Source organism: Balaenoptera borealis (genome assembly GCF_965194805.1).
Source record: "Balaenoptera borealis genome assembly, chromosome: 4".
Lineage (NCBI taxonomy): Eukaryota > Metazoa > Chordata > Mammalia > Artiodactyla > Balaenopteridae > Balaenoptera > Balaenoptera borealis.
The window spans coordinates 114,768,507-114,780,080 of record NC_138861.1 but is presented as its reverse complement, the minus strand read 5'-3'; the positions used below and the strand labels follow the sequence as shown (position 1 = coordinate 114,780,080).

Below are 11,574 nucleotides of genomic sequence, written 5' to 3'. Positions count from 1 at the left end.
ATTATATCTTAATTTTTATAGGGACATATACACTTGAATGTACTACCACAATTTAATTTCAGTGTCCTGTTCTGCTAGCCAACAGCATGCTCTGACTTACTATTACCATCACAGTTTCATGATTCATGGTCACCTAGCCTCTCATGCCTTGAATTGTTTTGGGCTCCTCTTTTCTTTTTTTAAAATACCATAATACAATCCCTCATCAATTTCTACAACAGCCTCATGAATATCATATTAATCAGGGTAAGGTAAGCTGCTATAATGAAGAAATGAAACATGAAATACTTAAATAGAGAAATTTATTTCCCTCTTATGAAACCAGCTGACAGGGTTACTCTGCTCATGCGGTCTACTCAGAGACCCATGTCCTTCTGTCTTGAGGCTCTGCCATGCCCTAGCTTAGGACAAAGGTTATAGATGTCTGTCCCCTTTCTAATCCTCGGGAAGAAGGAAAAAAGAAAGTCCAAGGCAAGCAATTTATTTTTTTATTTTATTTTTTTAATTTTATTTATTTATGGCTGTGTAGGGTCTTTGTTTCTGTGCGAGGGCTTTCTCTAGTTGTGGCAAGCGGGGGCCACTCTTCATCGCGGTACGCGGGCCTCTCACTATCGCGGCCTCTCTTGTTGCAGAGCACAGGCTCCAGATGCGCAGGCTCAGTAATTGTGGCTCATGGGCCCAGTCGCTCCGTGGCATGTGGGATCTTCCCAGACCAGGGCTCGAACCTGTGTCCCCTGCATTGGCAGGCAGATTCTCAACCACTGCGCCACCAGGGAAGCCCCAGCAATTTATTTTTAAGGAAGTGATGTGGAGTTGGACACATCTCTCCTCTTACATAGTGTTAGTGAAGACCACACCCCGCTGTGAAGAGGCTGAGAAAGTGTCTCTCACTAAGCATTCACATTCCTGGGAGATGGAAAGATCAGATTTGAGAGCCAGAAGTACCATTGTGTTGGGTGTTGCCATCACCTAATAGCATATTCTTGCAGGTTAACAAGGACTATCTAAAGATAGTAACTTTAACCAAAAGAGTGACTTCTGTGGCAGGAATTTCAGGGATTGCAACATGCTAGTAGAGAAGATAACAAGAAAGGCGTATCTGCAAAAGTCACATTTTATCCCACTTAATCAACAGAACATCTCTGCCTTTGTGTGTCACCCGTTAAGTTCCTCTACTCTAGGTCAACTCCTGCCTAGTTGTTAGAATAATCATGTTTAAATAAACATGTCATTAGACTACCTAAGGGTCTGATTTAATAGCAGACAAACATATGAACAAACTGTAAAAAGGGATATAAGTGCTCTGACAGAAGTGCGAATAGGGTACATACACCCTTCATTTAGTTATTAGACTAACATCTCATATTGAAATAATCTTATCATTAGACTACTGTTCCAGCCCCTTCCACCATGACATTCACCTCTGTTCAAAACTAGCTTAATTTTTATTAAGCTAACATACTACGAAGCCATAGAATCTTCATTTTTATGTATGTCAGCCTGACTCTGGTTACTTTCTGGGACTGTATTCCCTTAGTGTTTATGTTCTCAATTTGGACTGGATTAATGTATACCAAAGTTCAGATGGATGAACTTCCTTGGCCAGGTGCACCTTGGTGGTAGCACCATAAACTTAATGCTCACCTGGTCCTCTACTTTCACAAGCTCTGAAACTAGATTCATCCAACAATTACTTACTGAAAGCCTTTGGTGACCCAGGCACATCATGAAGACTAATATTGTTCCCATCTTTAAGGATCTGACAGTCTGATAGAGGAGAGCAACCATTAAACAAGAGACTGCAAAACAGTATGATACGTGCCATGATGCAGGAAGTAGAGGGGCGCCAGGGAGCTCATAGCAGGGGCACCTTATCAATCCAGGGGGAGGTGCGGTTTAGACACAGCCTCCAGAGAAAGTAGGACTCGGGTTAGGACATGGGGGATGATTGGGACTTAGCAAAAGGCATGTGAGGCCCAAGGGTGCTGCAGTTAGTGCTGGTTCCCATGTTCACCAGTAGCTCTTCTCCATGTAACAGGCTTTGAATACTTTTTAACTAATACAAAATACAGTTAGTATAAGTAAATGAGAATGTTGTTATAAATATTCAAGGCCCCAAAGAAGAATTAGACATGGAAATTTACAGAATGTAGAAATAGTTGAAGAGCACAGTAAGCCACTGCCATAGCCTATGCCATTTTCAGAGCATGCAGCTACTTCCTACCTCTACTGGGTCAGCAGCCCCCACCCAAATCTCTATGGCTCTCTGTCCAGTATTGGTCTCAGCAGGGCTCACCATGAAGTCTCAGGTTTGTCACCACATCGTAAGGCACAGCTCTTGACTTGGCTGGTGAACTCAGAGTTAATTTGATACAGAGTGTTGACTCAAGACAACCAAACTTACTCCACCCACGCAACCACAGATAGAAACCATTACTCTAACCTCTGGGTACCTGAAAGAACAGTGTATGTACCCTATACACACTTCTGTCATAGTACTTATAGTCCTTTTTTCAGTTTGTTTATATGTTTGTCTCCTATTAAATTAACCCCTGAGGGGTGGGAACCTTATCTTGGTCATCGTTGGATCCTCAGCAGTTTGCACAGGGCATGGAGCACAGTGGGCATTTAGTAAATTTTTATTAACTGAGTCAGTGAGGAAATTCTCTTCCAGTATCAGAAAACTACCTGCCACATAACAGTTTAGATGTCAGTCTGCTTAGTCTATCTTAGTCTGCTTGGGCTACTACAACAAAATACCATAGACTGAGTGGCTTAAACAACAGATATTTATTTTCTCACAGTTCTGGAGGCTGGAAGTCAAACGTGAAAGTTGCCAGCATCATCAGGCTCTAATGAGGGCTCTCTTCGTAGCATGCTAATAACCTCCTTCTCGCTGGGTCCTCACATGGTGGGGGGAAAAAATGGGGATGGAAGAGAGTGTGCAAGCTCTCTGGTGTCTCTTCTTATAAAGTCACTAATCCTACCATGAGGGCTCTACCCTCATGATCTTATCCAATCTAATTACCTCTCAAAGTCCCCATCTCCAAATGCCATCACATTGGGGGGTTATGGCTTCAACTTACGAATTTGGCGGGGGGACACAATTCAGTGCACAGCAAGGGTGTCATACTTCCAAGGACAGTGCTAAACAAACACTATAAATTCATGTTCTTCAACACCCCTATTTTTCCTAGGGTTGGTGCCATCAATCTCCCCTTTGAGAAGTGTTTGTTTATTGTCTGTTTGTTTGTCTTTAGGCAGACTGATTAGGTTTCAGCTCTTCAAGTTATTTTCACAGTCCAGTGTTCTTCTTTCTGGTATTAACTCCATATAACATTGATTGGACTTTAATGTTCTTAAAATGTCCTCAGTCTTATGTTTGCAAGTGATCTCATCCATTACATTCTTTAAAAATGGTACTGATTATTTTTGTCTGCTTACAAAATAATACATTTTCATTGCAGAAAATTTAGAACACAGAAAAGCACAATAAAGAAAACTGAAACTAATGTAAACACCCATTTTATTTTGATTCTTTTAAATTTTACTCCTGCAGTTCTGGGGGATGTCTTATTTTCAGAACGATATATCATCCACCGAAGTAGTTGGGTGAAAGGCAACATAAATACATTTGACTTCTGTGAAGGCATATAGATTGAAGAATTTTTGTTGTATATAATGAATGCTAAGCCTTCCAAAAAATAATTTATTCACCTGGTAATACTCAAATATTCATTTTGCAATGAATAAAACAGATAAATCCCTGCCTTTATGGAGTTATGTTCTAAAATCCATTCATTCACTCACTCAGAATACACTTGTAACTTGGCTACTATGTGCCAGTTTTGCTAGGTGCTGGGGAATACAGTGATGAAGAAGATATTCAAGGGTTCTGTTTAATGGAACTTGAATTCTAGTGGGAGATTGACTCTGAGGGGAATACAAATATGAATAAGATACTTGCCTTCAAGAACCTTACAAGGGAGTAAGATGTGTACAAATAGCTGTAATCCAAATGAATGATTCAAAACTGTTCTCAGTGAGGAAAACTTCTTAAAGGAGGTGATACTTGAACCGGACCTTGAAGAAACGATATGATTTGGATTGATGAGTTGATATTACGGAGTAAAGCGAAGAAGGGAACAGCTAGGTACAGGGCTGGCATATTAGCCAAGTGTGAAAACAGTAAAGCCTGGGGTAAATGGCTGACACTTAAGGTTGATAAAGGGAATTAGTGAGAGGTAAGACTGGAAAAGAAAATTGGCACTTAAATCATACCAAATAGATCATTGGCCAAATTTCTATTTTTACTGAAGTGCTTTCAGAAGTACAGAACCATTTATAGAGAAGATATTTTTGAAACTACTTTCATATCAAATTTAGTGAAAACTGCTGTAATGAATAAGGTTCTCTTTGTTCCTCAAAAGTTTTTATTTTTTTGCCTTTAATGGCATTGTTGCAAATATAACCAATTTAATTACTATTAACTTACTATTGATTTTTTTTACCAAAAAAGCTTCAGATGTTTCTTTAGCGCTTTTTAAGTGATTATTATTAAATTTGTATTATACTGTCTTTAAATAAATGAAGGACATTATTTTTGAAATGTTTCAGAACATTATATTTCTATATGAATAATTTAGTTCTCTGTAACAGATGGGAATTGCTTCGTGCCATTTTGGGAGCAAGTGATATCACATGCTTTAGTTGACTAACTCAAATTAAATATGGCCTGAGCCCTCTGACCTGGTGAGAATTCCGAAACTCTGTTTGTTGATGTGCCCTCCATCTTCCTTAAATAGACCCTAAAGCATTTGACCTCCAGCAATCCATTGCATCTGGGGCAGAGAGCAGTGTCCTGGAGTCCAGCATATTCCTCTCAAAGGTCCTTCTTCCCAGCTCTACCATTTGTTCTTCATCCCAGTATCCTTGGGGATCTCCTTGCTTTTTCCTTCCCTACCATGAGAACAAAGCATTTCCTTTACCCTATAATCACAAAAGACCTTGTCTACTCTCCTAAAACAAGGAAGAAAATGACTTTAAATCCTTGCTGAGCTGTCTACACCATGCTGAAAGTGGGAAGGGGTTACAATAAAAAGAGAATTTTTACTCAGTTGCCCCAGAAAGAGTTGTAATTTGAATGAGACCTTAAATGATAAATAAGAAAAGGAGAAAGGGAACACTCCGCATAGACGGAATGACTTTAGAAAAAACATGGGGTCAAAAAGGAATACAGCGTGTGCAGGAGAAAAAGTTGTTTGGAGTATCAGGAGAAAAAAATACGAAAGGTCAGTTTGTCTTTTTAAGAAGTTTAGACTTTCTCCAATAACAGTTGTTTTCGTCTATATTGTAGGAAGCTTGGGGATTCCATAGAGGAAACTTGAAGTCCACCTTTGGCACTGAGAACCCAAAGCTTCTGGGCCCACCTTAAACCAGAGCAGTTCTGCTTTCATTTGTTTCATATGAAGATTTCCACATAAGATTTCATGGTGCCGGGGACAAAACAAAACAAAGGGTTTACACTGATAACAGGATATCGTGTGTTTACTTTGTATCAAGCCCTGTTGCAGACACTTACCAGGCATCAATTCATTTAGTCTCACAACACCACCACATCCTTTACAGATAAGAAAACCCAAAACTCAGGGAGATTATGTATTTGCCTGTGGTCCCAAAGCTACAAAGTGGCAGTGCTGAAATTTGAGCGCAGTCCTGACCCCAGAGACTATGTTCTTTTAAGACTGCACTATATTTAAGTTGACGTAAGAGGAAATATGATCTGAGTTTTGACAAGTTATTTCTGGCACGCGCAGCCCCTGGCGCTGCTTTTTGGCTAATGCCCCTCCGAAGTTAACTGCGTCCCTGGACTTTTACAACACAATAGGTCAGTGTTCTGAGACATGGAAAGGAAAGGGCTTGAATAGACTGAAAACACACCGGGCTGTCGCGGAGAACACCAGAACCCTCCAGCTCCGGGGCCAGGGGAGACCATGACGCCACTTAAACGCGTCAGCCCCGCCCAGCCGCCGCCAGCCCCGCCGCCGCCAGCCCCGCCCCGCCCCGCCGCCGCCGCCAGCCCCGCCCCGACGCCGCCGCCAGCCCCGACTCATTGCCATTAGTCCCGCCTCGTTGCCATTAGTCCCGCCTCGTTGCCATTAGCCCCGCCCCGCCGTCGTCAGCCCCGCCCAGATGCCGCTGTCCTGCAGCCCACTGCGCTTTCCGAGGTTCCGCCACCTGTACCGCAGAGCTGCGCGTGGGCTTTGCGGCGGTTGCTGGGCGCCAGGGCCGCTCCCGGGGCAGCGGGGGATACTAAAGGAATTGTATGTACGGCCCATTTGTCTTTACTCTCCCCTTTGGCACTAGTCCCCTGTCTCCCGCGGTCTTAAGTCTCTGGTAGCCCCCAGGAACGCCTTTCCGTCCCCTTCAGTTCTAGGGAGCGTAGTTCTAGGGGGCTCCTTTGCCCGGCGCTGGGGAAAACAGTCACAGACCTCTTTCTCTCCTCTCCCTGACTCGTTTCTTTACTCCCTCACCCCACATCTCTCTTCTTTATTCTCTCCCTTCCTCCTGCGTTTCTTTCATTTTACAGGTACTCGCAAGTAAGAAAATGTCTGTCAGTCAGGACTGACTGAAAAATTAATTTTATTAAGCGCAGACTACTGTACAAATGGTGCATATCTGCAAATGAACGTTCGTACGCTCCTGTGATTGGAGATGTGTTCCAGGATTGGTTGCTGATCCTGGGAAGGCTCACCTCCCTCCTCCCACGCCCCTCACCCCGCCTGTTCTATCACAGTGGACAAGCCCTTTAGATCAGTGCTTTTGAAGGATTAAGGACAGTTGTTGCACAGGTACCATGTGTCAAGCATATCATGTAGGAGTCCTTATAAGAGCTCTGCAGGCCCATAACTGGTCACTGATGCCCCTCTGTGTGTGTCCTGTAGTCTATGAAAGATCAGATGGGGTGATGGAGAGGGAAGATTGGCTTGGGTGGCACCGAGAGAGGTCACACCTCACTCTGTAAGTTTTCATAGGGGTAAATAGTATTATTATTTGTTATTGTTATTCTGTTACTGCAACAGAAGTGTGGGAAATTGACACTTATTCCTATCACATTTAAGAATTCACGCACCAGACATTTTAGGCACTATCTGCCTATGAAATGGATATTCATATTTATTACCTTCTGTGAGTACTAGAATTTATACTACTGGTTTTGTCAATTGACTCTCTGTTGTCATAAACTCCTGGCCAGTACCAGACAAAAGGAAAGAGGCAGGTGCAACAATAGCAATATATAAAGTAATATTTTTATAGCACTTCTCATTTTGTATATTATTTTCATACTCATCCTGTTTATATAGCCTATGAGATAGAGCTGGTTAACAAAACTCCATTTTACTGAAGAAGGAACTAAACAAACACTGAGATTGAGCAGTACGTGCAACATAGTACAATATACATTCAGTAAATATTAAAAAAGGAATAAATGGATGAGATTTTCAAGAAGCCATGTCTTATTCACTTTTGTATTCTCCAGACCCAGAGGTAAGTCTAGCAACAGTAAGCCCACAAATGTGAGTTAGAGAGGTCGAGTGACTCGCTCAGGGATAGGAATTCATCACATATTTTTAGGGAATCTACTATTTTGCCAGACATTGTGAATATGATGGTTAAAAAGACTGGCAAGATTCCTGTTCTCATGGAGCTTAAATTGTAATGAAGGTAGAAAATAAACAGGTAAACAATATGTGAACAAAGAAATTTTGGATAATGGTGAGTGCAGTGAAGAAGTAAAACAGTGTGAGGTGAGAGGACCTCAGGGAGGGGTTACTTGAGATTGATTGGTTAGGGAAGGCCTCCCTGAAGAGCTGACATTTGTGCTGAGACCTCAGTGATATAAAATAGCCAGCCATGGAAATATTTGGGACCAGAGCAATGCAGGTAAAGGAAACTTCAACTACAGAAGCCCAAGGTAGGAAAGAACTTGACTCTTTCAAAGAACATCGTAAAGAATACTGTAGCTGGGATGTAGAGAAAGTGGGACAAGATGAGCTTGGAGAGATAGGTAGGAGCCAAAGCATAGGTAGGAGTCAAAGGGCTTTGAATCGGCCATGGGGATCTACCCATGGGACAAGTTAGGAATTTATTTAAAGTATGATAAGAAACCAGTAGGGGGTTTTTTGGAAGGGAGTAATATAATCTGATTTATTGTATAAAGGTTTGTTCCACCTGTTACATGGTGAATGGGTCATAGGGGATGGGAAGCAATATTAAGAGCAGAAGACCCTTGTGGTAATCCAGGAAGGAATGACCATAGTTTTGGTTAAAGTGGTATAAACATGGATGGATGTGAGATATATTTGGTGGCAGAGCCTACAGACTTGGTGATGTTTTAAATATAGGGGTGAGAAAAAGGGAGAAGCTCCTAGTGGATGGTTTTGCCATTTACCAAATGGAAAAGACTAGAGAAGAAAATGTGTAGAGGGAGGACTGTTTTTGTTTTGCTCACCTTATGTTTGGTCTGCTTATTAAAAATCTAAAGTAAGTTCTGAGTCTTGAGTTCTGTGTATGGAACCAAAGATATAAAGTTGAGAGACATCAGACATGTAGATAAAGCTACCTAGGGATAGTGTGTTCATAGAGAGCATTCCAATGATTTGAGGTAAAGCAGAGGAAAAGAAGCAAGCAGAGGAGATGGAGAAAGAGTAGCCAGTGAAGTAGGAAGAAAGTCCGAAGTGTGTGGTGACTTAAAAAGCCAAGACTACAAAGCATGGCCAGTGGTACTGAAATGTGATGAGAGATGAGGTAAAGAAATCTGACTTGAATTTTGACAAGCATAATGAAGAGTAAATGTGATGTGAAGAAATGGACATAAACTGTAGACATCTCAAGACATTTCACTATGAAGAAGAACTAGAAATGGAGGTTATAGAAGAATATATGGGGTCGAAGTAGGATTCTTAAAGATGGGGATACTTAAGTATGTTTTTAGCCTAATGGGAATGACCCAGTATAGAGGGGAAAAATATAGTATAAGAGATAAAATGTATATCTTAGGAGTGGAGTCTTTGAGAAAGTGAGAGGGGATGGGATCCAGGGAATATGTAGAAATGTTGGCTTAGGAACATGAACATAAAATTTATAGTAATGAGAAGAAAGAGAGTATAGGTAGAGATGCAGATACATGAGTAGATTCAGTGATTAGAAGATGAGAGAGTTTCTGCCTGAAGTTAATTCTCTTTTTCTCAATGAGCATAAAGAAATTATGAGGCAGGATCAGTAGAAGAGAGGTAGAATGTTTGGATAAGAGGTTTAAGGGGTGAAGAAAAGACATAAAATAGTCATTTCGAAGATAGAAGGCAGTCATACTTGTCTTAGTCCGTTCAGGCTGCTATAACCAATAAAAAAAACATAGTCTGGGTGTCTTATAAACAGATTTTTTTTCTCACAGTTCTAGAGGCTGGGAAGTCCAATATCAAGGTGGCAGCAGATTCAGTTTCTGGTGAGGGCCCAATTCTTGTTTTATAGATGGCCAAAAGAGGCAAGAGAGCTCTCCAGGTCTCATATAAGGACACTAATCCCATTCGTGAGTGCTCTGCCCTCATGAACTAATCACCTACCAAAGGCCCACCTTCTAATACCATCACATTGGGGGTTAAGATTTCCACATATGGAATTTGAGGAGATACAAATATTCAGTCTGTAGCAACACTAGAGAAACATCGTAGCATAGCTGGGCAGAATTGAGTGGCCATTTCATATTTGTGGCCTTGTGAGTGAGTGGCTGAGATAGGGTGGAAAAAAGATCATAGGAGCCAAGGAGATCAAGGAACTGAAAGACCAGAGTGGTGGGTGGGTAGACTACCTGGGTATTAGTGGTTAAGTTAGTAGCTAAACTAGTCCTTGAACCCAGATACCCTGACTTTCCAGCTCAATGGGTTACTATTTTACTGAGAAATGGTTCAGATCATTACTCTTTTGTGCCACCTACCCTTCCAGTTAACATTTTTAAAAAAATTGTGGCCTGATGGTTTTTGGCCAATACATCTAAATTCTAGACTTTCATAGGCTGGTGTTTCTGACTCTCTTGTCCCTTTAATATTTAGTTGTTAAATATTTTGGCTGTTTATCTCTGTGTGTGTGTGTGTGTGTGTGTGTGTGTGTTTTGTTTTTGTTTTAACTCAGATTTTTTGAGATATAATTCACATACCATACCATACATACCAAATTCACCTATTTAAAGGATACAGTTCAGTGTTTTCGGTGTATTCACAGATATATATAACCATCACTACAGTTTTAGAATATTTTCATCACCTCAGAAAGAAACCCCATACCTTGGAGCTAACACCCTTATGTCCTCCCCACCCCTTACCCTAAGCAACCACTAATCTACTTTCTGTCTCTATAGATTTCCTTATACTGTACTTTCACATTAATGGAAGCATATAGTATGTGATCTTTTGTGATTGACTTTTTTCACTTAGCATTATGTTTTCAAGGTTTATCATAGCATGTATCAGTACTTCATTCTTTTTATGGCTGAATAATATTCCATTGTATGGATATACCACATTTTGCTTATCCATTCATCCGTTGTTGAATATTTGGGTTGTTTCCACCTTTTGGCTATTATGAATAATGCTACTATAAATATTTGTGTACAAATTTCTGTGTGGACATATGTTTTCTTGAGAATATACCTAAGAGTAGAATTGCTGGGTCATATGGTAACTATGTTAAATCATTTGAGAAACTGCCAGCCTGTTTTCCAAAGTGGCTGTACCATGTTACATTATCACCAGCAGTATGTGAGGGTCCCATTTCTCCAAATCCTTGTCAACACTTGTTATCTGACTTTTTTTTTAAGTGAGGTATAGTTGATATACAATATTATATAAGCTTCAGGTGTACAACATAGTGATTCACAATTTTTAAAGGTTATACTCTATTTATAGCTATTGTAAAATATTGGCTATATTCCCTGTGCAGTACAATATATTTTTGTAGCTTATTTATTTTATACATAGTAGTTTGTACCTCTTAATCTCTCACCCCTATATTGGCCCCCCTTCCCTCTCGCCACTGGTAACCACTAGTTTGTTCTCTATATCTGTGAGTCTGCCTCTTTTTTGTTATATTCACTAGCTTGCTTTATTTTTTAGATTCCACATATAAGTGAAATCATACAGTAGTTGTCTTTTTGTTTTTGTTTTTTTAAACATTTTCATGAGTATGTGTTTATTAAAGTACAAAAGCCTACCTTTTAAATAGTAAAGGGAAGGTGAAGGATGAGATTTGGAACTTCTGTTGCCTATAGAGCTGGGATGACAAGTAACAGGGAGACCTGATCTGTAGTCACCCTAATAACAATAATAATAATTGCATTTGGATACCCCTTTATATTTTATGTTATGCTTTTATTTTCTCTTATCTCATTTGATTTTGTAGCTACCTTTTTCAGATGAGAAAACTGAGGCTTAGAGAGGTTAAGTGTCTTGACTAAGGACACATACCTGGAAAGTGGCAGAATTACTCACCATGGTGTTCTGACAATAAGTCCCATATCTT

At 40.5% G+C, this 11,574-nt stretch overlaps 1 protein-coding gene across 2 annotated transcripts in view; it reads left to right on the top strand.

Annotated features, from left to right (window-relative positions):
* Nucleotides 1-6,177: 6,177 nt before the first annotated feature.
* SLC9B1 (solute carrier family 9 member B1) overlaps nt 6,178-11,574 on the top strand; it is a 67,599-nt gene continuing 62,202 nt past the window's right edge. For both annotated transcript variants that reach the window (XM_082389094.1, XM_082389092.1), the window contains exon 1: nt 6,178-6,323. In XM_082389094.1, the coding sequence (XP_082245220.1) occupies nt 6,193-6,323 (131 nt within the window). In that variant the 5' untranslated portion in view covers nt 6,178-6,192. The remainder of the gene's footprint in view (nt 6,324-11,574) is intronic.